We start from the raw sequence: 26,206 nt of genomic DNA, 5'->3' as shown, positions 1-26,206 counted from the left end.
TTTTTTTTTTTTAACCAAGCTTCTCTAGGTCTGTTTCAATATCCCTATGGCAACGCCTAGCAAAAGTGCCTGGCATTTAGCAGGCCCTTCATAAATATAGATCGAATAAATTCTAAAACGAGGTAGTTTTTCCACTCGCAGTTTCTGATTCCTTTCTTCCTTCCTCTTGCTTGTGTTGCAGGCAGGGGGCAATGGCAGCCCGCCCTCCGTGAGTGAGGGTGCAGGAAGGATAAATCACAGACTTTCGGACAGGAAGGGCCCTAAGCGAGTCAACTCCTCTATTCAGCGCCTCCCCACAAAGAAGCTGGAGCCTCAATCCTCCCCCTTGCGCAGGTCTGAGGGTAGCGTTCCTAAATGTGGTAAATGGTCCTCCTCTCTTCCCCTTTCAACGATTGAAAACAAAACATTCCTCAGAGTTGGGCACCCAACCCACACCTAGGAGTTCCAACCGGCCTCAGGACCTACTCTCCCAAAGCGCGGGATGCGCGCAGGCCCAGTACACACTCTTGCCTGGCGAGCTCAGACCCCCACCCTCTCTGGAGGACTGTGGGTGGACGCTCTTGCAGAGCGCTTCTCGCTGCTCTGGGAGGGGAGGGGCGGAGCCAGCGCCGCCCGGGCCAGGGAAGCGAGGGGTGGGGACACTCTGTCCCCGCTCTCGGTGGTGCAGGAGCGGGAGGGAGCAGCGGCCGCTCTGGTCGGCGGACGTGCTGCCTAGCAGTCCCGGAAGCGAAGGAGCGATGGCGGAGAGTCCGACTGAAGAGGCGGCGACGGCGACAGCAGGCGCCGGGGCGGCGGGCCCTGGGGCAAGCGGCGTTACCGGTGTTGTTGGTGTTAGCGGCAGCGGCGGCGGGTTCGGGCCGCCTTTCCTGCCGGATGTGTGGGCGGCGGCGGCGGCAGCGGGCGGGGCCGGGGGGCCGGGGAGCGGCCTGGCTCCGCTGCCGGGGCTCCCGCCCTCGGCCGCTGCCCACGGGGCCGCGCTCCTTAGCCACTGGGACCCCACACTCAGCTCCGACTGGGACGGCGAGCGAACCGCGCCGCAATGTCTACTCCGGATCAAGCGGTGAGCCGGGGTTTTTCCTCCCCCAGCCCCGAGCTCCGGGACTCGACCTTCCCCGCCCCCCCACCTTTTCCCACTACCACCCCCTCAACCTCCGCCTCCTCCGCGCTGCCCTCGCGGTGGCCCAACTCCAAGGCCCACGTCTTGCTTACCTGGAGCTTCGGGATCCAAGTCCTCTTTCCCCCCGCCCCACAAGCACCAAGCCCCTCCTAGCCTGTCCAGGTCCGACCCCGCCCCTCAGTAACCTCTCTTGAGCCCTTGGTCTCCAGTCCGGACACCCTCCCCCACACCACCCGACCTCCCGCCCGAAACCCGACCCTTTCGCGCTTCAGTAACACCCCCTCCCGCCCTCTGTACCGCCTCACTCCCCTCTTCCCCACCCGAGCCTTGCTAGATGCTGCCGGGAGGCCCCACCCAGCGGTCCCCTGCGTCGTCTCCTCCCGAGCCCCGTTTGTAATACACACACAGCTTGCTTTGCCCGGGCTGAGACTCCAGGCCAGTCTGGGTTTTTCTTCCCGGCCTCCTCAAACCCCCTCCTCAGAGTCCCCTCCCCAAGTCTAGGTCTGTTCCCCCATATGCCCGCAGCCTTCCCTTGAACCACTTTTCTAGAATCCCAGAACTGTCTGCTCTCACACCTGTTCCAGGAACTCAAGCTTCCTTCACACCCAGCCCCCACCCCTAGTCTCACTTTGGCTTGTAATATCCCACTCAAGACTTTTGTTTTCTGTAGTCTTTCCCCTGAGTCATGTGATTTACTTTCTGAAGCCAATATACCCAATTCAAATATAGGAACAAAGGTCCATGTCCCTTCTGTGCTTATTTCTTGGGTGACTGGTCTTAGATCATATCATTTAATAGATAATGTTTTTGCGAAATTGTTTAGCGTATAGTACCTATCACAGAGGAAAAGGGAATGCTTTTTAGTTACTGTCAATCCTGAAACCTGTTTGCTGACAACCAGATTCTCTCCCCATGCCCCCATCACAGTCATCCTCATCTGGGTAATCACATTCCCCACATTCCAAGTTCCTTCAGATGTTTCTACCTACTGATTGTTCTGAAAATTAAAGAGCATACTGTGTGTAAAGTACCTGGCCCAGTGCCTGACACAGTTTGCCAACTCCATCGAGGTTGCCACCACTAACTTAAATTCAGCATTCAACTCCTGTACTCCTTTGGCCATTTTCAGCCTTCCAATCCTAACATACCTCTCAGTTCTACCAATACTTCTTTTCCTTTATTCTGTTGCTTATTTGCACTTTTTAATGTCCCTGTGTATCCTCAGTTCAGTTCAGTCCAGTCCAGTCACTCACTCATGTCCTGACTCTTTGTGACCCCATGGATTGCAGCACGCCAGGCTTCCCTGTCCATCACCAACTCCAGGAGCTTGCTCAAACTCATTGCAAGAGCAAGTCCCTAAACTTTCCAACTAGAACGTCCTTCTGTAGATAGACCGTTGCTCACAACTGATCCATTCTAGTTCATGAGTTATGACCTAGAAGTTTTCTCATCTTATGTAGTAATGGTTACATGTCCTCTTCCACATTTGCGATTCTCAGCAATTTCAGAGGATCCCTTCCCCAGCCTGAAGACATTTGTACCCTATTAGTCTCCTGGGCAAAAAGGCCGTTATTGCTCCCTGTTAGCTCACTTGCTTCATGTAATCCACATGCCAACAACGATCTACTATGTGGTTTATAGAATTGGATTTTTAATGGAATTGATTAAGCCTTCCTAGTAACTGAAAAGTCTTCATTTAGCATTCAGGAGTAGTACCTGGGAATCTCGGAGGTGGGGAGTGAATGAAGTGCCATGTGGGAGGATGTGAGAGTAAATGGGATGTGGCTTTTCCAGGGTGACATCTGATGCCATCGGGATCTCTGAATTTTTTTCCCCCCTCTCACTACCCTCCCCCTGAGGAAACAATGCCCCTTTGATGATAATTTGCTCTCTGCTTGCCTGACAAGTACTCCCTCAGCTGAGATTTCTCAGCCAACAAGACAGTGCAAACATTTGTGGTACCAAGCACCACCTTCTCAAACCCTGGCCTCATTGAGGTGACAACTGTCCTGCTCAAGGGATTCCCCTTTTCTCTCCTCTCCCTCACTCCCTTCCACTTCCTCTTGGTGTTATACAGGGATATCATGTCCATTTATAAGGAGCCTCCTCCAGGAATGTTCGTTGTACCTGATACTGTTGACATGACAAAGGTATGTACCTTGGTGGGGTTTGGGGAAGTTGGGGCCATAAAGTTGAAAGAGCCTGAAAGAGAATATCCAGTTCACATCTTTGATTATACAGGTGAATAAATCAAAACTGCAAGAGAGTTAAGTGGCTTGCCCAAGGTCACACAGTGAGGTGGAGCAGAGCCTTGAATAGGTTATTTGTTTTTGGGGTGCCAAAGGGTTCTAGTTGGCTTGGAAAATCCCAGTTTATGCCTATTGTCCAAGCCTAACTATTAATAGGGCTGTCTTTCCCTCAAAAATGGTCCAGTTTGGGTGATAAATTATATGAACATCCTATTGTACCACCCAACTCTCCCCTATCCTGCCATTCTTGACCTTTAAGGGTGGTGCTGTAAATCAGATGAAAAGATGGTTGGGGATGGGGCAAGCTTGAGTGAGCAGTGTTTGTAGTTGCAGGGCCTTGTTTAGGCTCCTGTCCTTACTGATCCTTTTGAATATCCCTTCCACCCCAAAGACCATTCCTGTCTTGTCCACACACAAACACAGAGAAAGATTAAATTCCTCTGGCATAGATACCTAGACTTCTCTGTCACTGATTACTCTATCTTAGAGATGAATTTTCACTTAAACTGATACTAGGAAGAAATTGGATTACCTAAATCTTGTGTTGTTTAAATGAAAATTCTATCATATAAAGTATCATAGAAATTTCCTAGTATAGAAGTTTCCACATGTTTAACCTAGGCAAGTCCAAATTTCTTACTGTAAGAAATTAGAGTAAAAATTCAGATTTGGTATTTTTTGTGTGTCTCTTTTGTTTTAAATAGGTTTCCCTTTAAATTGAGATTTTCCTTTTTATGTGGTTGGAAATTTTTTCTTGGGACATCTTGTCCTTAGTCAAATATCAGTGTTATATACTAGTCCCTGGGACCCCAGAGTTGATGTCATGTTGATACCATTTGAGCTTGCTATTCCGAAGAACTGAAGGCTAAAAGATAACAAAGGATGCCACCAGGACAAGGTGGGGACTATAGATGGAGGCATTGGATTGCAGGTTCTTTTTCCTTTTGCTGTTTAAATTCTGAGCAGACTTAAGTGCCTAGGAGCCTTTGCAGATGAAGAAATATAACTGAGTCAGTTAAGGTTTTCCTCCCTTGGAGAAGAGAAATCTTGTTTGATAATCACAGCTGGAGGAAGAGAATTTAGTTCTAAGTGCTGATTTTTATTATTATTATTTAACCTATGGTTTTGGGGGAAGTTCTGGGGATAGTCTGTGGCTCTGAGTGGACCCTGAGTTTCCCCATTTTTCTTTGTATCTTTCACACAGCTGGATGCTGCCTGAGCCACATCCTCTACAGTAGGTTTGATCCTCTGCAGAGGAAACAGATACCATAGGCCCCCATCACAAACCTCAGCTCTGCCCTGTGATTGGCGCTGTTGTTGTGGCCTCCGATCCCTTTCCTCTTTTCTGCTCATCTACCTCCCCTTTGTGCTGCATAACTGGAGGGTGGAGTTGCATCGTACACGTTTAACCTAGGCAAATCCAAATATTCGTACTCAGTTAAAAAGAAGTATTGATTTCTTAAACATTGCTAGGATAATATTTTACAGGTGTGTGTGATATTTTGTATGTTGATGTTCTATTCGTTACATAAAATGCTGATCAGCAAAGTCCAAATGGAAAACATACTTTAAGGGACACTCAAGGGTGATTTTTGGCTAGATCCAATGTTCACCCTGGGCTCTAACTTTAGAATGTAACCCCTGAGTAAGATGCCACTCCACTGTAGTGGGGGTTCGTAAAATTCCAAAAATATTAGTGTGAGTGAGCACAGGCCATTGATTCTGCATGGTGAGGATATGAAATATGGATTCAGATGAAGGTCCTGCTTCTGGTGTGGGTAGCAAGTGGAAGTCAGGAGGGTTTGGGATGGGACATCACCTCACAATTTTGAGATGGGGTTTTATTTTGCAGATTCATGCATTGATCACAGGCCCATTTGACACTCCTTATGAAGGGGGTTTCTTCCTGTTCGTGTTTCGGTGTCCGCCCGACTATCCCATCCACCCACCTCGGGTCAAACTGATGACAACGGGCAATAACACAGTGAGGTTTAACCCCAACTTCTACCGCAATGGGAAAGTCTGCTTGAGTATTCTAGGGTAAGAGGAGACTCCTAAGTGGCCAAGTTGGTTGTCAGCAAATACTACTCTAGGCCAGCCTTTATCAACCAGGGTTTCTCATCTGAATCACAGAACATGGAAAATAATTGGAATGACTGTTTCCTCAATTCTTCCCTGGATGGTACTTGATTATTATCATTCTAGATGGAAAAAACAGAATTTATGATGTACAATGGATGCCTTAGTGAAGTGGTTCACCCCGAGCAGCAGTAACACCTGGAAATTTATAGCCGTACAGAATCTGGGCCCCACCCTAGACTTAATATATCAAAAGCTCTGAGGGTAGGGCCAGCAGTGTGTCTTACAGGCTCTCCAGGTGATTCTGGTGCAGACTGCTGGAGAACCACTACCTTAGGGCATCAGGGCTTAATTCTTTTCTGAGCAGGTTGAGAAAGGCTGCAGATCCTGTGCCATTCAAGGGTGTGAATGTCTTATTTCTGAGTTTCTCGTGAGTGGCTTTGGAGGAAGTGGTGGTGGTGATGATGATTATTATATTTTAACAACTGAATAAAAAATGTTAGATTGGAAATCATACCAGATATGAAATAAGTTTCAAGTACATTTTTGTTTCTAGGTGATGCCAAGATTTTGTTTCATGTAGTTCTCATCCATTCCCTTTTAATCACCTTTGGGGGTTAAAAATTCAGAAAGAAAATATCTTCTAGCATATTCTGGATTGGTCTTTTTAGTGTGATCTGAATTTCCCTGAGTCAGAGAACAAGTAAAAACTGAAGTTAAAAAAGTTGCCCAGACTGGTGATACTGTTCTCTTTCTTCCTGTCCACTCCAGTACTTTTTAGGTTTGTGTAGGGAAAAGGCAGCTGAAACAAACTTGTCCTCATCCCCATTTCTCTCAAATGTAGGGATATGTTCCATGATTGTGGCAGTGAGAAAGTCCTTTAAAGGAGATTGTCTTTAAAGAAGTCCTTTATCTCATTAGAGAATTGTCTGTGCTGGAAAGATGGTGATATGTGTGTCCCATAGTGGTAAGGCGATTTAGTTGTTGCTTCTGTATAGAAGCTGTTCTTGAGCATGTGTTTGTATTAAGTTTTCCTTCATTAGGCCAGTATAAAACTATTTTGAGCAAACATCAGCTCACAGTAGAAACGGGGGAAGTAAGAGGGTGTGGAGTAAAAGTGACACAGTATTGGATGGAAAGGAAAAGCAGCTACTCTGAATTTGAAAATTTGCCGTCGAGAATCAGAGGAGAATATTCCCATGCATACTTAGTTGTCCATTCACTTTATCACCATCATTCCTTTCCTCCTTAACTATAAAAAATATTGGGCTGACTTACAAAAGACATTGAAAGTTTACCCTGTTGACTTCAGTTCCCACATACTAGAAGCTTCAAAGAGTGTGATGTCTAGGGTTCCTGGGGGAGCAAAGCTGAGAAGAGAAGTTGAGAGGCACTATTCCTCATCACTTACTGGCCTTTTCTCAAGACCAGCAGGGAGAAGGAAGTGGCTAGTTAACTTGAACAAGCCAGTACTGTTTTAGGTTATGTTCAGCTTCCAGCTCAGGTGCCATCTCTTCTATTAATTGAGCTAAAACATAAATGTCTTTATGTCCAAGCTTCCCTCCTTCTCCCACCATTCCATCAGGTTTATGAAAGAGCAGTAATTTTGGTGTTTCTCTGTTGTTGAAGATGTTATTCATGTATTACTTTCAAATCCTCCACGCTCTCAGAGTGTCCTTTATTTCCTTTCGTCCTTTGTCAGAGTTATGTAGTCTTCAGAGAATTTGACGATCTTTGGGGGCTTGAAAGAGACTGGATCCCCAATCATCAGTCCCATCACATGGCCTCTATCTAACCGATGGCTTCACTCCCTTCTCTGCCTCTGTGCTCAACTTCTCTCTCCTCTGACTCCATCACCACCCATAAATAAATAAGCAAGCCCTTTGAGATCCATAGAGGTTAACATTTAGACTGTCTTTGGAGTTGTTCTCTTACCTTATTTCTTTCATTTTGATGAAGGGAACCTCCCCTGTCTACTGTTTCTCTCCTAGCCCTGAGAAAATCCCTTCAAAGTTACCATGCTTGCTTTACCCTCTTTTGTGCCACTTGATAAGAGGATTAGTCAGTTGACTGATTTCTGGTGAATGAGAGGAGATGGAGGCTGGGAAATTCCAGAGTATTCATAGTGAAGGAGAAAGTGAGTCACTCACGATGGTGCTGCCAGGCCCCAGGGCACTTGTACACTGGTCTTTCTGTGTGGCCTTTCCCGTCTCTCTGCCTCACGTGCTCCCCTCCCCTCTGCTGTGTTTTGCAGTACGTGGACCGGCCCTGCCTGGAGCCCAGCCCAGAGCATCTCTTCTGTGCTCATCTCCATCCAATCCCTGATGACCGAGAACCCCTATCACAACGAACCTGGCTTTGAGCAGGTAAGGCCAGGTGGGCCCAGCTCTGCAGTGCAGAATATTGAATATAGGGTTTTAAGAGATCTGAAAGCTCTGCTTGAGGGTTTTTGTTTCATTTTTGACCTGGCTCAGTCCAGTGTATTAAACTTGTCACTGTTGGAACTGGCATGTGTGTGTCTTAATAATGAATTTTTTTTCTTACTAAATTACAATAACATTATCAAGTTATTTCCATTGACTTGGATTAATCTACCATGTGGAAGTTAGTGGAGTCATTTGGAAATTGATTTCCACATCTTCCTTGGAAGGTTGCAGCCAGTGGGTTCTTCTGTATGCCTCCATTCTCCAGTATCCCTTTAAGGTGCTCCCAAGTGACTGCTGCTGAGCCAGACTTCCTTCTGGAATCCTGAAGTACTGTTACCTACAGAGCCAAAGGAGCAGTTGTTGGCTAGAGCAAGAATATTTTAGTCAGTGCTGCCAAAGAAAAGGTGGAGGAAACTCATGTTTTCCAAAGGGGGTACCGTATGCCAGCCACTGCCAAACATTTATATGTAACTTCTCACTTAATCCTCATACTACCTTTGCAAAATAAATGTTATCCCCATCTTCAGCTGAGGTAGTTGTGACTCAGAGAAGTTAGTTAACTTTCACAAGGATGCACAGATCAGGATGTAGTCCCAGGAGCCCAAAGTTTTACATTATTCCAGAGACCCTTCCAGGGTTACTCGTGAGCACAGGAAAAGAATTCCACTGATATCTCAAAGGAAATAATTCAGTTTAGGTGATTAAAACAGCTTAATTCATTTTGAAACTATTTGAGATAATGTTAACATTGGTGATTCCTTGGAGACCTAAACAAAGGGAAATACCCTTTAAGAATGAACAAAAATTATGCCCTAAGCCATCCTTTCAAACATATAGCGAATGCAATTTCAGGAGTAGTAGAAATGGAAATGGACCCCATTGGCTAACCAAGGAGCTTATTTTTACGTATTGTTTGGAAATTCAAGACATGCGTGCTAAGTCGCTTCAGTCGTGTCCAACTCTTTGCAACCCTATGGACTGTAGCCTGCCAGGCTCCTCTGTTCATGGGATTCTCCAGGCAAGACTGGAGTGGGTTGCTGTGCTCTCCTCCAGGGGATCTTCCCAACCCAGAGATCAAACCTGCATCTCTTATTTCTCCTGCATTGGCAGGCAGGTTCTTTACCACTAGCGCCACTAGGAAGCCCATGTCACTTTCAAGACGTGACTTTTATTCTTTTTGTGTGTGTGTGTGACTTTTATTCTTAAGTCTACCAAACATTCTTGGTTCATTGAACCCTCTTGTCTTGATGGTTTTTCAGTTTCCCAGGCAGAAAGAAATGCCAGACTCTTCCATTTGTTAAATAGTTAGGTCCAAATCACTTACTTCCTTCTCCGATGACTACAGTGACTTAATAATAGGATGTGTACACCTGTTGAGTGCCACACAACTTTTAAAATCATGGAATCAGATCACAGCCACCACCCTCATTTCTCTTCCCTCCTGTTTTCTTATGGTACTTGCTATTTATCAAAGTAGAGACTGAAAATCCAGCTTCACAAAAATAGTATGTCATCAACAGGAATGTAATACAGGTCAGTATTAAAACTGAACTGCTACCTCAGGGTAATAGTTAGCATGGAGTTTGCACAAGTGTTGAATACTCTTGTTTTCCTCAAAAAGTTTACAGTATCCCACATTGCCCTTGTGATTTTTCTCTGATGCACATTGGGAACTGAGATAGTAGGCTGAAAGCACGTTTCTCTTTCCTGTTCATTTTATGTTTTGATCAGGGCCAAGGCTCTCATTGATTGATGGTGGTAGGAGGGAGCAACAAGGGAAGAGTTAAAGGTTGGGATACCATGCTCTCACATTTTCATGTCAGCTCTCTAAACCAAGTTTGGAGTTTTTCTTTTGAAAATTTCAAGTTCTACGTCTGATAGATAACAGTTGATTCAATGATGGTGGCACCAACAAGCATGTAAAGGAGTTAACCAGGAAGCATCCTGCTATCTATAGGTTTTTCAGGTTGAGACTCCTAGCGTCATTTATAACTTTTTGTCCCACCATTATTCTTACATATGGTTATTTCCCACTTAATCCTTTCTGCAGGGCTGTTCATTTCAAGCTTAGGGAAATTCGATGCATCTGGTTTGCTACTTATAGTCAAGTGATCCATAGCAGAGGATGGGTGTTGGGTATGCATGGGGAGAGGTGAGTGGTCTCACGTACTTAGTTGCTCCTCATGTCTGCCATGTAGTGGGAAAGGTATCCTCATAGTTAATTTGCTTGGTTCATATACCGTATACTAATCTAAAGTCTCTTCCCATTGGGTTTTCTTTTTACCTGAATTTTATACTTGGATACTGTGCTATCTGTCACATTATAGGAGAGACATCCAGGAGACAGCAAAAATTACAATGAATGTATTCGGCATGAGACCATCAGAGTGGCAGTCTGTGATATGATGGAAGGAAAATGTCCCTGCCCTGAACCCTTAAGGTATGTGTAAAGAGAGCCCACTTGATACTTGGTATTCCTTTTGGAGATTTAGCTTGTTCATACCTTTGGGGCAAAGTCCAGTGGGAGATTAAAAGGAAAGATGTGGTTCATGCCTTTAAAGAGCAAGTGACCAAAGGGTTATCTAAAAGGAAGTTCAAAGAGTCTCAGTTTTGAGAGAGTGCCAGGCCTGATGGGAAAGATGTAGTCCATGCCCTCGGGGAACCCTTGTTTGATGAGGACCTGGACATATTAAAGACATGTGACTGTTACACAGCCAAATGAGATGTAGAGGACTTCATAATAAACCCATTTCTTAGTGTTCATGTCTACTTCTAGGTGTTAAAACTAGATGAACAAAGAGTTAATGAAACAAACTTTTCTAAGATTTGAAGGGGCTACTTTTATTTTTTTTAGGTTGATATAGGGTTCATGTGGCAACCCACTCCAGTACTCTTGCCTGGAAAATCCCATGGACGGAGGAGCCTGGTAGGCTGCACTCCATGGGGTTGCTAAGACTCGGGCACGACAGAGCGACTTCACTTTCACTTTTCACTTTCATGCGTTGGAGAAAGAAATGGCAACCCACTCCAGTGTTCTGCCTGGAGAATCCCAGGGACAGGGGAGCCTGGTGGGCTGCCGTCTATGGGGTCGCACAGAGTCGGACACGACTCAAGCGACTTAGCAGCAGCAGCAGGGTTCATGTACAGTGTTTCAGGTGTATCTAGGAGAATTTTGAATAAGCTTTGGGATTAGGGATGGCCTCTGGAAAACGATTGGGCAAGTCATGAGTTGAGGTTGGGGTTCAGGTGATCAGTATTAACAGTCACTCCCATCTTAAAATCCTTAAAATCTAAGGGAAATAAACCATGGGCAGTCAGTGGAAAATAGAGAAAGTAATCTCTATTTTCTATTCAAAGATTTTTGTAGGAAACCAAATCTGGTCATGGGAACTCTAGCTGCTTAATTTGGCATTAAAGTTAGATGGTGAAGCGGTGGTGCCTTCCCCTCTTGTGCCTGACTTCAACTTCTCTGCTTGTTTTCTAGAGGGGTGATGGAGAAGTCCTTCCTGGAGTATTATGACTTCTATGAGGTGGCCTGCAAAGATCGCCTGCACCTTCAAGGCCAGACTATGCAGGTAACAACAGAGCCCCTGCTGCTAGCTCCGGAGACCTTACAACAGACCATTTAAACCCCCCAACAAGGGTGATGTCCACATCGTCATAGCATTCAGAACCAAAAGGAACCTGATGCATTTGAGTCACTGAGACCCAAAGAGAGTGAAGCCACCTGGAGTTAGTTCTAGGTTCCTGGCCTAAAGTAGGTGCTCCTGAGTAGAATCTGAATCATTCTACTTTCTATCCTGGAACTCCTTCCAATCTTGGTGAGCAGTCTTTTCAAACTAAGAATATCAGCCCTCTCCGAATTTAGGGATCATAGAGTCAGTTATTGGAATTTCATCCCTAGTTCAGAGGGGTGCCAAGAGAAAGGATGGTTAGGGAAACATGGAGTGTGCAGTTGTTATTGTTGAAAGATTCCTGTTACAAGGATGGTAACCAGTTGTTCATTCTCTGCCAGAAATGTGCTTCTGCTTCCAGTAAGAATGTAGAATTCAGGCTTGTTTAAAGGAAGAGGTTCTTATTAAACTAAGTTGTAAATAGACTCAAATATAAGCAATAGGTTGAGAATCCTCCTGTCCTGAAGGACCAGTCCTGTGTTTTTTGGATCCTTTACTTGCTATAGAAAAGTGGTGACTTGGCTAAGTGACTAAGATGTCATCAGGTTTTTTCCAGTTCTTTCTGGTCTGTGTTTCCACACACCCAACACCACCAGCCATGGGAGTAAATGTCCTGTTTCCTCAGGTGCTCCTCAGAGATGGTAGTTTCCCTATATTTCCTTCAAGGACTTCCTCCCTGCCTGCCCCATTTAAACTCAGAAGACAGGGCAAGTTCAAGGTTGACTTGTTCCTGAAACTTTTCTAAGAGTACACTGAGGATACTGCATGCTGTAGCTTGTTCCCCATCAAGAATTCTCTTTGCTGGCATCTAGCAGTATTTCTAATAGTCTGTGAAGGAAAAACAATTTCTGATGAGGGAAGGGCAGGAAAAACAGCATCTGGGGAAGAGGAGAGTGGGTGGAAATGGAGCCAGTGATGAAAGGAGGAAGATTTGAGAAATTGACAGCTCCAGATTGTGTGAAGTTCAGCCTCTGGGGACCATCACCCTCACATGTGGAAAATGCAAGCTGTAGTCTCGAGACTGTGCTTTCCATCCACTGGCCCCAATCGTGAGGGTAGTGTGTGTACAGAAGTGTGGCCGGAGTTTATGTGGGAGAGGCAGGCGTTATGTGAGAGGAAGGAGCATATACTTTTTTGTAACTGCCAAGGAAAGAGGTCTCCATTTGTGTAAACTTTGGCCCAGCTACATTGCTGCCATAATCCCTATTTAGCATTTTTAATTCCTTTTTTATATTCTCCACCCCATCCATAGTTATTTTTGAGACTTTAAGGACAGTTATCCCCTTTCCACATGATGTTTGGTGATCTTTGATCTTGAATGACAAGGACTGGCTGCTGCTGCTAAGTTGCTTTAGTCATGTCCGACTCTGTGCGACCCCATAGACGGCAGCCTACCAGGCTCCGCCGTCCCTGGGATTCTCCAGGCAAGAACACTGAAGTGGGTTGCCATTTCCTTCTCCAATGCATGAAAGTGAAAGTGAAGTCGCTCAGTCGTGCCCAACTCTTAGCGACCACATGGACTGCAGCCTACCAGGCTCCTCCATCCATGGGATTTTCCAGGCAAGAGTACTGGAGTGGGTTGCCATTGCATTCCCTGGACAAGGACTGGAGTGATGCCCAAAAGTCTGGACAGGAACATGGTGACTAATCCCTGGGGAGGAGGGCAGGTTCTTATCCAGAAGTCAGAATTCCTGAGTTCTCTACCTGCCTGTGATCTTAGAAAAGTAAATTTCCCTTTTGAGTATAGGGAATGAAGGACAGTTTTTCCCTTGTATAGTTTGTATGAAAGTGAAGTGTTAGTCACTCGGTCCAACTCTGCGACCCCCATGGACTGTAGCCCACCAGGCTTTTCTGTCCATGGGATTTCCCAAACAATACTGGAGTGGGTTGCGATTTTCTTCTCCAGGGGATCATCTGACCCAGAGATCGAACCCAGGTCTCCTGCATTACAGGCGGACTCTACCATCTAAGCCACAGAGAACCTCTCATAGTTTTATGAGGTTAATTGAAAACATCGCCATACTTAATGATTCAGTCCTCGTCTTGAATTTCTCTTCTCTCCTCCTGTTAGTGTGTCCCCCTTTTGCATGTTTGCTTGCTTTTGGGGAATGCAAACACGTTTTAATGTTAGCCCAAGCCAGACCTGTCTGGTTGTTGAACATGCCACAATATTCCTTCCTCTTTCCCCATGCTCAGAAGTTGAGTGTGTACTTCATGTGGGCCTAAAGCTGTCTCTCTAGGGTGAGCCACCCAGACTTGAATCTTCCTTCCCGATTGTCTCCTTTCCCCCCCACAGGACCCTTTTGGAGAGAAACGGGGCCACTTTGACTACCAGTCCCTCTTGATGCGCCTGGGACTGATTCGTCAGAAAGTGCTGGAGAGGCTCCATAATGAGAACACCGAAATGGACTCTGATAGCAGCTCATCTGGGACAGAGACAGACCTGCACGGGAGCCTGAGGGTTTAGACCCTGCTTCCCTCTCCCCTCCCCCAACTCGAGAGTCCCAGCAAAGTCCCTTTCCCCCACCCCAGAGATGGAGAGGCACTGTGTATCTCCCTCCAAATGTGACGCCATCCTGCAAGATGGCAAGAACCAAGCAAGCTCGGATCCCAGGGTGTGGGAGAGGGGAGGCTGTTTCTGATCTGACCTCCTTGGCTCTCGAGCATCTGGGACTGTGTTCATCCCGAATCAGGGGCCAAGGTACCTATGCAGAAGCACCTAGGGCGAGGGCCTCTGGCAAAAAAAACAAAACCAACACACCTCTCCACAGGGCCAGCTCCTTAGGGACAGGTGGGAGATGGAAATTGCAATTCCTAGAGGGAGTGTTCCCAAAAGATTTATGGGGATATCTGGAAGGGAGCTTGGGGTGGGGGGCTGTCTGTGACACTTCAGCAGTCTGGGTGGTTGTCTGTCTGTCTGTCTGCAGTCTTGAAGCAGGGCTCCCCAGTACCCTTTTCCTCCCTGCCTCTACCCCCACTATTTCCCATGGGCCAGCATAAAAGTTTTTCCTAATTTATAGTCACTGTTCTAGACAGACCAAAGAGAAGGAACAGTGGTGGAGTCTAGGCTGCTGATGAGTAAGCTTTACCTAGCACCTGAGCACCTTTCTCCTGTGTCCCCCATTCCCTCACCCATTTTAGATTTAAGACAGAAGGCAAATGTGACTGGGACTGAACCAAGGTCGTGGTAAAGCCTGCACAGGCACCGTAAGAAGCTGAAAATGCCATTTGTTCCCACAATCACTGATTAGAAAAGTCCCCAACACAAGCAGCTGCTGTGTGTATGGGATTAGAGCCACTACGTAAAATAGTCTCTTTAACAGATTTTTCATAAATACTAGTCACAATGAGGGTATTTCTCCAGGGGGTGGGATACAGAGAGGAGGCTGATGCTAGTCCTGTTGTATTTTGTTTGGCTGTCCTTGTGTATTCTCACTTCAGCCTGTAGTCTCACCTCCTCACTTCAAAGCCCAGGGAGTTGTGGGGAACGAGGGTAGCCAATGGCAGAGGGGATGGGGGCTGGGACTCTGAAGACTCCTCCCCTTCTCCACCCCCCTCACCTCCAGCTGCTCTGTCACTTACTGATGGGTGTTTCCCTGGCTGTGTTGCTTCTCTTATCTGTATTTAGCTGCAGTGATCCTTTAGCTGGTTGGCTCAGAAAAATGTGCTTTAGGTGCCCTGTGATACTGGGCATCAAGGGAACCCATCCTTCCCGGTTTTGATGTATTCTCCTGTACTTTCCAGATTCTTACTGTTAGGGCTCCCAGTGGGCTAACAGTGAGCCGCATGACACAGGGCCTCAGTCAGTATCCAGCCACATGTAAAGGGGAGGATACTGGTAATTCGTACCTGCTCTGCCCGCTGCTAGGGAGGCCTCTGCCTTGTGGATCATGGGACCTCCCAGGGGTGGGGGGTGGGAGGGTGGGCACAATGGAGAATGTCCTACTTGGGAGGGCAGGAAGAAAAACTGGACAGTAAGTGGGCTTGGGGGATGGAGGTTTAGCTTAGTACCTAAAGGCTGGGTCTTTTCACAAGGAGACTCAAAAAGGGACCCTGCTTCCAATTTTCCCTCTTCCATTCCCAGCGCTAGTACAGGGCTTGGAAGAATGCCCTTGGTCTGTTGGTCCAGTGTCATCTGTCATCCATTTAAGTGTTCCCACTTTCAAGTGACAATCCTCCTTGGCCCTGCCATGAGCAGAGCATGTCTGGCATACCAGCCTGACTTTTACGCCCTAAATCTTGAGTTGAGGAATATATATGCACAGGAGTCAAAGAGATGTCTTTATAATCTGACTGTACATAAATGAATTTTTTTTTTTTTCCTTTTTGGTGCAATAAAGTTTGTTTTGGCAGAAGGAGGAAGCGCCTGTGGGTGTGGGAGGGTTTGTGTAAAAGGAAGAATGTGATCATTTTGACAAACTTTTCACCTAGGCCTGAAACTGTCGGATAAAGATAGTGCTCATCGGAAGCCAGAAACTTGGGTTACGTGATATGGTGTGGAAGCAGGACTGCTAATGACAAGAAGTTTCCATCCATCAGAAATACAGTCCTTTTTTTGAGGCTGTAACTTTGGCAGGCAAGGAGAGGAATGCCACCTTGGTCTCAGTTGCTTCCAAAGAAATACCTATTCTGGAAGTGAACATGTCCTAAAGGACAGGCAGAGCTAGAGACAGGCTCAGACTATATATCCCCTTGGTAAGGGAAAGGTGTGTCAATGTGGATATCCCAAACCATTGGGTTTTCAGTTTTCTGACAGCAAACCAACCCTGGGGAATTTAGAATTAAAGACCATGAAGACAGAGCTTAACTTTGGCCACCCAGCTCATCACCTTCTCTATTCGCTATGGAAGGCTCTTGCTTTCTGGTACAGAGGCTTCTCTGGATTGACCATCTGTATAGGAAGACATTAAATATAAAATCTATTAACCTGTGCCATGCAAAGCTAGATAAAGGCAAGTGTGGGCTCTGGGGTTAGTTGGCCTAGGCTCTAACTTGAGCTCTGCTTAAGGTGGTAGGTGGCCCCTGTCAATTAAGATTCCTCACCTGAAAGGTTAGGGCACCTATTTGACATTTACCATTGTGAGGACTATATAAAAGGTATATAAAACTGGGTGTCTCACGGGTGTTCAATAAGTGATTCCCACCAATAACGCTAGAGGGACCTGGTGATCAGTATAGAAGGGAAAGTCAGTCGGGAATTTGAGACATACTGTATCCACTATTGGTTGATTCCCCTCAAATTCCATTTTCTTTCCTCTAACAACCATTGACCTGTGTTTCCTTAACACTCACAGCCGAGTCTGCGGCCATAAGCTGGAACTTCTACAGATGAAGCTGGAAGAGGGAAAGTGAATGTTTATTGGCCTATTAGGGTCTGCTCATTTGAGATAAGGAACATCTTATGAGGAAGGGGTTGGAATTAACAGACTAGAATTTATGTTTCAGGGCTACAGAGACTAGACTGTCTTAGCCAGGAGACAAGACAGCCTTCATTCTAGGCCCGGCTCTACCGTGACCTTATAGTAAATGACCTGTGCAAGTCATTTTATATGTGCTCACTGTTTTCTGTTACTCAGGTTATCCTTAGTGGATAAACAAGGTTTTCTCCAATAAAAATGCAATGTGAAGGCACTTTAAAAAAATAATAAAGTAATAAATGAAGAATATTAGGGGAAGAAAAAAACTTGGAATTTTTTGGGGGGTTTTTTTTGGTTCTTTTTTAAAACAAAGTTGTCCAGGTTTTATTCACCACCAGCTCCTCCCTCTTCTCCCTGCCTGATGCTGTGCCCACTTCATTCCCAGTCAAGGGAGCGCTTCTCTGGCCTCCTCTGCTGTAATCTCCTGGGAGTAGAGGTCAGTGAAAAGAGCTGGCAGCCAGTAGTGGGCCTCCCCTGGGGCCTGCAGGTCCAGCCAAGCCAGCCCTTCCTTCAGCAGGTGTTCCTGGTGGAAAAAGGAAAAAGTCAGTTGAGAAAGGGGAGTTTCCACAAAGTAGGGTATATAACCCTCAAACCTATCTTGGCTTCAGTAGGGTTTTCAAACTAAATCTACAAGAGTGCCTTCACATATCCACACAGCCAAACTGGAATGATGTGTACCTAGATCTTTTCCCCCTGTGTGAGAAATACTACCAAGTTGCTTAATCTGTGCTGCTGGGAAAGAGGATCATGACAAAGGGGGATGTTGTGGAAGGAAGGTAGGGCCACAGAAACATTTGCTACATGGCCTTGAGTAAATCACTAACTCCATTCCCTAAAACAAATGGAGATCACTAACTTTCAGTTAACTTACAGGGTAACAGACAGCTACAAGACAGGGAAACCCTTTTGGAAAAGTTAATGGAAAGTCTGCATTAGAATGGACTCATAGTTCCTGTAACTGGAAATATGCTCCAGATGGGTTGGTTTGACCCAATATTATTAAATGTTTATGTCATCCCCACTTCACAGATGAAGTTAAGTCTTTAATTTAACTGCCTGGGTAAGGATACTGAAAGCCAGGGCTCCTACATGTTCATGCTACTCTCTCTTCACACTAGTCTTTGGTTAGTACCAGGAAACTTGTATATATAAAACTATATATAAATGTACTAATTACAGAAATCTAATATCATTAGTTAATAATTCCCTTCACTCTGTATCCACTGCTAATTTTAGTCAAACCACATTAACCATCTGACCAGGCTCTACAGGTCATGAGAGAAGGTGTTGGTGACTCCCCAGTGGCAGTGGCAGGCTGGTTGTACCTGTGTGCCAGTGTTCGAAGCCCCTTTGTGAGTTCTACCTCTCTGTGCCATCTGCAGAGAAACACTGGGATTACTTCTGTGTGGTAGCAACAGCCTTCAAGGCAAGAAGTTAGCAGAAAGAAGCTGCAGCCCTTGCCTGAGTGGTACCTGTCTACCCACCTCCTCCCGTCTGGGGCCCATCTTTTCTCAACCATTCCAAAAGTCACGTACCAGCACTTGCCGCGCTCGCTCCGTCTCCCATTTAAGACTGGCCTTGATAGCACTGACAGTCACATAGCCATTTTTCTGAAGGAAGGAATGGGGACTGAGTTAAGTGTGTGCTTTCCCTTAGAATCCAGCATCTGCCCAGGGACAAGTAATTTATCCAGACAGTAGGGGGACCTGCCCTTGGGTAAAGCCTAAGGGAGCACAGAAAAGAATGTTTAGAGGTCCCAGCAGAGAGTAAGAAGTGATTTTCAGGATGAGAGAGGTAGGCAGACTGAAGTGCTCAGTCTTAAGTAGAATCCCTGGTACTAAATATTAATGTAGACTTTTATCAGCAAACTCGAGAGTATGGCAAAGATTCAGAATGATTAACTGATAGGAATGATGATCATCAAAACTGATCATAACTGAAAATAATTAAGAATTCAGCCCTTGTCCAGCCTCACCCGAACCATTCCCCAACCCAGAAAAGCCCCCTCCCTTGTTCAGTTCTAGTCTCCATTATAGCACTGAAAACGTGTCTTCCCTAAACACATGATAAGGATCTGAAGGAAGATGGTACAGCTTAAGGCACTATTAAGGAACAGGACAAAGACATCAAAAAAATCTGTTCACCAAGGATATTCAGTTAGTTGTTTGCATGTCTGTCCACTACTCCACTAGAATGTGAGCTCTTTGAGAGCAGGAACTATGTGGTACCCATCTTTATTTGCCCCTCCAGCCTGGCCCAGTGCTTTGCACTGTAGCTGCTCAATAAACATCTGCTAAATAAGCACAGGTCTGAGTAGTGCATCCGTTAGACAGTTTCAGCAAACGCATGAGTGATGGTGGGGAGGAGATCAGAAAATACCTTCCTAGACTGTCATGCACACACATGCACATGCATGCGCACACTCACACACACTCTCTCTCAGAAGGCGCACTAGTACCTCTGCCAGCTGCAGCACCACAGTGTGATCCATATTGAGCTCAGCAGGAACAGACTGAATGAGGTAAGTGCCACCCACAGGGATGATGCTGAAGCCAGTGCCGAGTGCCTTTAGTTTCTTGATGGCCCTGATCAGGTCGTCTCTGAGGTGAGGAAGAGCTGCATAAAGATCCCTGGCAGACCAGACCTAGCAACAATGCAGTTTCAGCTCTGCCCTAGGCAGGATACCCTGATGGAAGACTCACATGTCTGTACAACATTTAACTACATTGGTAAAAAGGCAGGGTTAAAGTGCACCAAATGGTGCCTGGACATTCAAGGGAGATGGTAGAGGAGTCAGGCTTTCCATTCAGCAAGCCATTCCAACACCAGAGGTAAAAAAACATGCTTCCAGGAGCCCATCAGGACATGTGAATAAGCGAGCTGAACTTAATAGGGAGTAGTGTGAACCATGGCAAAATACAGAATGCTTATCCATTTGAAAGGGGGCAACCCAGCTGATTACTGCCATCTGGAAATTCAGACCCAGCAGTGTTCGATTTTCTGATTTCTTAGTTGACAATTAACTGAAATTAGAAAAGATAACCCACGTCTGAAAATGTGCAGACCACATATGCAGTCTACATACTGATTAGCTTTTTTCACCTTTTCTCAAATTGGAGTCATGTATAAAGGCTAGTGAACCAGGGCCATTTAGACCCCATCTTCTGAGCTCAACTCCTTTCCCCAGCCTTTCTCAGTGCCTGCTCTAATCTCCTTGACCACAAATAATGTCAAGAGTATACACTCCCTCAAGTATGTTTATTAAAAAAAATGTGTGTGCATACACACACATTGACATATTTATGCATGCTTAGAAGGAAATCTGTCAAAATGTTTGATAGTTATAATCTCTCAGCTGAGAAACAATGGGTGGTTTGGTTTTTTTTATATCTCTTTTCAGTTTTCTAAAATAAAAATGTTTCTTCTGATCATAAAGAGGAATAAAAGATTTCTAAACTAACCTAGATCTACAAACAGTAAGGAGAAAAGATTTCCACCTGATTTTTAAAGACCTTTCTATACTCCAAGAGGTTGGAAGACAAAACCTACTGGCTGACATCCTGGGCGAATTTGCCCCTTCCTTTTAACACCTGTTGATGCAGTTCCTCCAAAGTTATCAGACCTATTGGAGAGGGGGGACAGAAAGCAGTTGAAGGATTACCTTTATGACTTAAAAAAGTCAGCATCATATCTGAAAAACTATAAATGTTCTCTTGACACCAGGGCTGTGTCTACAGCCAGTGATTTCTAACTGGTTTTAAGCTTTAAGACCATTCAGTATGCTTATTAAGATGACACCACTGGATGACCATTTTGAAGGTCACATTTTGGGTAGCACAGAGACTCCGTTGACATCACCACACCTTGGAGAAGCAGAGCAGGCCTATGGTTACTAATGAGAAAATCATAATCCAGACATATCATCTATCAGGAGGAAAGGCCTATTTTCTACCTCCCTATATGTTCTGTAACAACTAGGAGCTAAGCTTTCCTGACCAAAGACCTTTGGAGAATACAGAGAATCCTTGATGTTTACCGCTGGCCATGGAGACCAGCCATGAATTCAACTGCATGAAGCACTAATGTGCTTCTCAGGACCAAACAGCTTCTCAAGACCTTATTGGCCTGCAGACTGCCAGACTGGAAAGATCATTTTTCAAGACTTTTTTTTCTTTCTCAGAGAAACCCAAAGCCCAGTCCACAGGACTCCATTCAACCACCCTCACCTCCATTCCGGTGCTTCAGGGCCAGGCACACTTCAATAATCTGGACACCCAGCTCGTAATAGAAGTCTCCCACGCCTAGCATCTCAGACCAAAATCCTTTTCCAGCTAAAAGACAGAAAAACAACAGCTAGGTTATTCATTAGTTAACAACTTTTTCTTTCAAAGCTAGATTAAAACATCTACTATATGAGCAGTCTTCTCTGCCCAGTGTTAAGCCCTTCTGGACTCAGGATACTCAACACCATCTGACTCTTGGTTATTCCTACTAAACAACAGGTTCAGAAAGTTTTAAAGGTGGGCAATCTAAAAAGCAGTTCTATTTGGCTGATATCTCTGGCTCAGAGTCAAATACAATGGGATATATGGTCTAGACAAAGCTAAGAGTATAAGCAGACCTGGTATTCGAAAGTCCACTGGAGATATTTTATTGAGTAAAAAATGCAGGTTATAAAGTAGTAATTACAGCATAATCCCATATATCTTTAAAAAATAATTTATAAATATGATGAAGTGAATATGATTTACTTTCTATGTCTAGAAAGTAAATATACCTTAACCATACTTTATCTCTGCAATAACAGGCAGGGTCAAAAGACTTCTTTCTCATTTTCTTTTATTTTCTTTGTTGACTGAAACACATACCACTTTTATCAAAACTAAAATTTTTTTTAATAAAGGGAAAAAAGTCATAAAAAAGTTTTAGAGCACGTCATTCCAGGGAAGATCATGTACACTGTCCACTCAGCCTGCACTCCAACCTCTCCATCGTTCCCATCAAACTGGACATTCAGTTATCCTGCTAGGTACTCCCTATCCTGCTAGGATCTCCCTGTAAGCCTTTACAGAAGATGTTCCAGCAACAGTGATGACAACTAGGTGAGCTCTGTCCCTTAGCAACCCTAGAACACTGTACCCCTACAGATTCCTTACAGGCCAGAGGATCCACGCCAATGGTGGCACACATGTCTTGAAACTGCACCCGGAACTCAGGATTCTTCCGGATCTCCTGCTTGTGTTTGCTGGCAAATTCTTCCAGGTTGGTCTTGAACATGTCCAACTGCTTTGACATCTGCAGGATGAACAAAGGGAAGGTTAGGGGCAACCCAACCAAATGATAACTAAATGCCAAGAGTAGGTCCCCGGGCCAGTGGCACAGCAAAGGCTGAAATAACCTACTGTCTTCAGGACTACCATTATACTGTTAACTGTTCCCTTCCTTTTTTTTCCTGCCTCTCCTTCACAGTTCTGCTATAACAGAAACAAGATGCTGTAACGTTGCTTCAATTCTAAAATACACATTTTTTTTCCCTACGTGTTTCTGTTCTAAAGTCAGTATGCATCTAACAATTTTTTCTTTCCCATTCTTTCTTTTTTAAAAAATTTCGTATTTACTCATTCGTTCACTTTCTTCCAGTTTTATTGAGATAAAATTGACTTATAGCACTGTATATATGGCATTATACGGCATAATTATCTGACTCACATACATCATGAAATGATCACAGTTAAGTTTAGTGAACATCCATCATCTCATACAGACACAAAATTAAAGAAATAGAAAAAAAACGTTCTTCCTTGTGATAAGAACTCTTAGGATTTACTCTCTTAACAACTCATTATATAATATGTTGTAAGTGCTTTTCCTTTTCCCGGGGGGGGTGGGGAATGTTATTAAACTGAAGGACCTACAAACGAGGACCTACTGTATAGCATAAGGAACTCTACTCAATATTCTATAATGACCTATATGGGAAAAGAATCTGAAAAAGAATAGATATTGTGTAACTGACTCAACATGCTGTACATTTGAAACTAACAGAACATTGTAAATCAACTATATGCCAATATAAAATAAAATCATTTTTAAAAATCTAATGAAATTAATTGAAGATGCACCTAATAATCAATTTTGCAGCATTCACACAGTGGGAAATCTTCAGCAACTGACAGAAAAGCTAGATAGGGGAGTAAGCAAGCCTGGCATGAATCAACATGTTGTTGAATCTCTGGGTCAAGGACCTCCTTGAGGATAACCCTGGATAAAGAATCTCTGAGGAAGGGTTTTGAGTCTACAGTCTACCACATTACATTCTAAAGCTACATTCTTTTTAGCTTCAGGGGCTATTCTGATTTCCTATTTGCATTACTCCTCTTTCCCTAATTAACAAAGCCTATCTTCAACCCACCAAGAATAACCACTCCTGGCCCAGCATCTCCTCTCATTTTCTCCTATTAAAAATGTGTATGTTGTTATAGTCACCATTTCCAGTTGATCTCCCTCTATGACTGGGACTTTTTGAAGAGCACAGCCTGTGTCTACCTACTTTCCTCAGTTCAAGGGCCCCATTTCCCTGCCTTACTGCCTCCTTTTCTTCACCAGGAAAAATAAATGAGTACACTAGAGAGCATGTACAGAGAAGGAAATACTAGAGAAGGAAACTGTAGGAACCACACCCTCATCACTGTCACACACTTCTGGTACACACCTAGATGTGATGGTGGTGGGTGCCAGAGGTTAGGCAATATTTCCATGTTATTCTTTGGCATTTAAAGTAAAAACTCAAAAGACCCAAATCAAAGACGCGCCTAATAATCAAATTTGAAGCATTCACACAATAGGAAATCTTCAGCCACTGACATGGCTTAAGTTTTCTACCACTTACTTACCAAGTGAAATCTTCTACCACTTACTATCTATGTAACCTTGGATAAAGCACTTAACACCTCAGCGCCCTCAATTCTAAACTGCAAAGAACAGAGTTCTTTCTTGATAGAACTGTCAAGAGGAATGAAAAAGACAGCGTACCTAAAGAAAATGGACATATGCCTGGGATGCTGAAAGTAGGTAATCATTCAAAGATGTCAGGTATCGTTGTTATTAGCAAGTCACCTAAATGATCTGAGCAGCACAGAAATCAGGATTTGCCAAATACTCTATTTTTGGTTGATTCAGACACTCTGGTTTATATCAGAGGGGTCCTGCCCAGCCTCGTGGGATCTCTCTTGCTACCTGGAGCCCTCCAACCTACTCACCTGGGCCAGCTGGTCCTCAGCCAAGACAGTCCCTCGCTCCTTGTACTTGGCCTGTCAGGCAAAGAGACCAGGATGAGTTGAGAGAATGGATGCTGGGGGCTCCCACTTGTATCGCTTCCGCAGAAGTATGAAAAGAGGAGGGTCTCGCAAATGGTTTTTCTTAGGGAGAGGAGGGAACAGACGACTCCCTTGTAATCAAATTGAGGGGCGTGGGGAAAAGGACTGATGGGTCTGGGGATGGTGCCATTCCAATCCACCGGAAGCTGGAGAAACTCAGCTCCCCGGGATCCGAGAAGCCCGCGTCAAATTCTTTCGGGAGGCTATTTGAGGGTATAGAGCTCTGCTCGGAGAGATTTGTCTCTCGCGAGTCAGGGGTGGCTGTGGGTCCGCCTTCTTCCCCTCACCTCGGCAAGCTTCTTCTTGGCGATGGCGCCAGCTCCCACCCCACGACGGTGCATCCCCGCCGTGGCCCGCGGGCCGCCCCGCTGCCGGGACCCCGGGTCTCCACTTCCCGGGATCCGCCACCGGCTCCCCGACGCGGAAGCGCGTGTCGTACGTCATCTTCGCGCGACGGAAGTTACGTCCCGACTTCCGGCTGCGGGGCTGATATCGCCCACCGCCAGGGGCCTAGCGGCCCCGCCTCTTGCGCCGAGAAGGAGCTGCAAAACTGCGGCCGGGTGTTCCCACCCACGTGTACTCCTCGGATCCTCTTAACTTCCTGTGGCCGTCCTCAACTGCCACCCCAGCTTCCAGGTGGAGGTCCGCCACTGCTCACTGGATGTCTGCCGAGTGCCGTACGCTGAGTTGGATACCAAGGATTCCGTATCAAGCATACAGCAATCCATTCTATGCTAATAGGGTTTACCTTTTGGAATCATTCAGAGCTTCTGACTGGGGAATGCCTTACAGTTAAGAATTTGGACTCTGAAATTAGTTTATCTAGCTCGTAGCTTCCACTACATATGATCCAGTTGTTTAGTCTCTTTAAGTGAAGTGAAGTCGCTCAGTCGTGTCCGACTCTTTGCGACCCCATGGACTGTAGCCTACCAGGCTCCTCAGTCCATGTAATTTTCCAGGCAAGAATACTGGAGTGGGTTGCCATTTCCTTCTCCAGGGGATCTTCCCAACCCAGGGATCGAACCCGGGTCTCCCGTACTGCAGGCAAGACGCTTTACCGTCTGAGCCGCAAGTTGTGTGCTACTCGCAAGACCCCATGGACCATAGCCGGCCAGCCTCCTCTGTCCAAGGGATTTACTGGAGTGGGTTGCCATTTTCTTCTCCAGGTGAATCTTCCCCACCCAGAGATGGAACTCGTGTCTCTTGCATTGGCAGGCGGATTCTTTATCGCTGAGCCACCAGGGAACTTCAGGCAAATACCTTAATCACTTGTGTTCCATCCACAGTTGTGAAAGAGTAATACCTACTCATGAAGTTATGAGAAATAAGCCAGAAAATAAAGAACAAAGCTCATGAATATCAGCTGTGTTTGTTATTCATCAGGTCTGTGATACAATCAGTTTTCTGTGTGTTTAGAAAGCTCCATATGTGATTTCCAAGGGCTTTCCTTGTGGCTCAGATGGTAAAGAATCTGCCTGCAATGCAGGAGACCTGAGTTTGATCCCTGGGTCAGGAAGATCCCCTGGAGAAGGGAATTGCTATCCATTCCAGTGTGCTTGCCTGGAAAATCTCATAGACAGAAGAGCCTGGCGGGCTACAGTTCTTGAGATTGCAGAGGGAGACAGGACTAAGCGACTAACACTTTCACTTTTTTTTTTTAAAGTAGGTGATTTCCATAACATTATTGAGTCTTGCAAAGGAGGAGCCAGTAGAGGTTTGGAGGAGCCAATGGAGGTTTCTTAAATCAGAGAGTAGTAATAAATTTTTGTTACAGGAAAATTAGTGGCAACCTAGACTTAATTTTTGAGTCAGTTGTAGCAGTCCAAAGAAGAAATGGTAAGGGGGGAACTAAGATGGTGGCCTTAAGG

The 26,206-nt window shown here is 45.3% G+C and overlaps 2 protein-coding genes across 2 annotated transcripts; one reads left to right on the top strand and one right to left on the bottom strand.

Annotated features, from left to right (window-relative positions):
- Positions 1–633: 633 nt before the first annotated feature.
- Positions 634–15,904, top strand: UBE2Z (ubiquitin conjugating enzyme E2 Z). The gene is made up of 7 exons (XM_027519522.1): positions 634–1,060; positions 3,195–3,267; positions 5,219–5,406; positions 7,700–7,811; positions 10,199–10,311; positions 11,356–11,446; positions 13,842–15,904. The coding sequence occupies exons 1-7, from the start codon at positions 738–740 to the stop codon at positions 14,010–14,012; spliced, it is 1,071 nt and encodes a 356-aa protein (XP_027375323.1). The 5' UTR covers positions 634–737; the 3' UTR covers positions 14,013–15,904.
- SNF8 (SNF8, ESCRT-II complex subunit) lies at positions 15,837–24,764 on the bottom strand. Its single transcript, XM_027519523.1, has 8 exons — positions 24,626–24,764; positions 24,222–24,272; positions 22,119–22,257; positions 21,189–21,293; positions 20,512–20,584; positions 19,421–19,562; positions 18,498–18,572; positions 15,837–17,485 (listed from the first exon to the last, which is right to left on the bottom strand). Exons 1-8 carry the CDS (start codon positions 24,677–24,679, stop codon positions 17,348–17,350), a joined length of 777 nt encoding a protein of 258 aa, XP_027375324.1. The 5' UTR covers positions 24,680–24,764; the 3' UTR covers positions 15,837–17,347.
- Positions 24,765–26,206: the final 1,442 nt, after the last annotated feature.

Source organism: Bos indicus x Bos taurus, chromosome 19 (assembly GCF_003369695.1).
Source record: "Bos indicus x Bos taurus breed Angus x Brahman F1 hybrid chromosome 19, Bos_hybrid_MaternalHap_v2.0, whole genome shotgun sequence".
In the NCBI taxonomy this organism is placed as follows: domain Eukaryota; kingdom Metazoa; phylum Chordata; class Mammalia; order Artiodactyla; family Bovidae; genus Bos; species Bos indicus x Bos taurus.
Note: the sequence above shows the minus strand (reverse complement) of the source record. Positions and strands in the feature narration are given on the sequence as shown.

Bases quoted from the DNA above. Each gene is read 5' to 3' on its own strand.
- UBE2Z (XM_027519522.1), top strand. From the start codon at position 738: ATGGCGGAGAGTCCGACTGAAGAGGCGGCGACGGCGACAGCAGGCGCC. The intron at 1,061-3,194 runs GTGAGCCGGGGT...GGTGTTATACAG, and splicing joins TGTCTACTCCGGATCAAGCG to GGATATCATGTCCATTTATA. The intron at 3,268-5,218 runs GTATGTACCTTG...TTTATTTTGCAG, and splicing joins ATACTGTTGACATGACAAAG to ATTCATGCATTGATCACAGG.
- SNF8 (XM_027519523.1), bottom strand. From the start codon at position 24,679: ATGCACCGTCGTGGGGTGGGAGCTGGCGCCATCGCCAAGAAGAAGCTT. The intron at 24,273-24,625 runs GTGAGGGGAAGA...TTTGCCTGACAG, and splicing joins CCAAGAAGAAGCTTGCCGAG to GCCAAGTACAAGGAGCGAGG. The intron at 20,585-21,188 runs GTGAGGGTGGTT...CCTCTCCAATAG, and splicing joins CCTGAAGCACCGGAATGGAG to GTCTGATAACTTTGGAGGAA.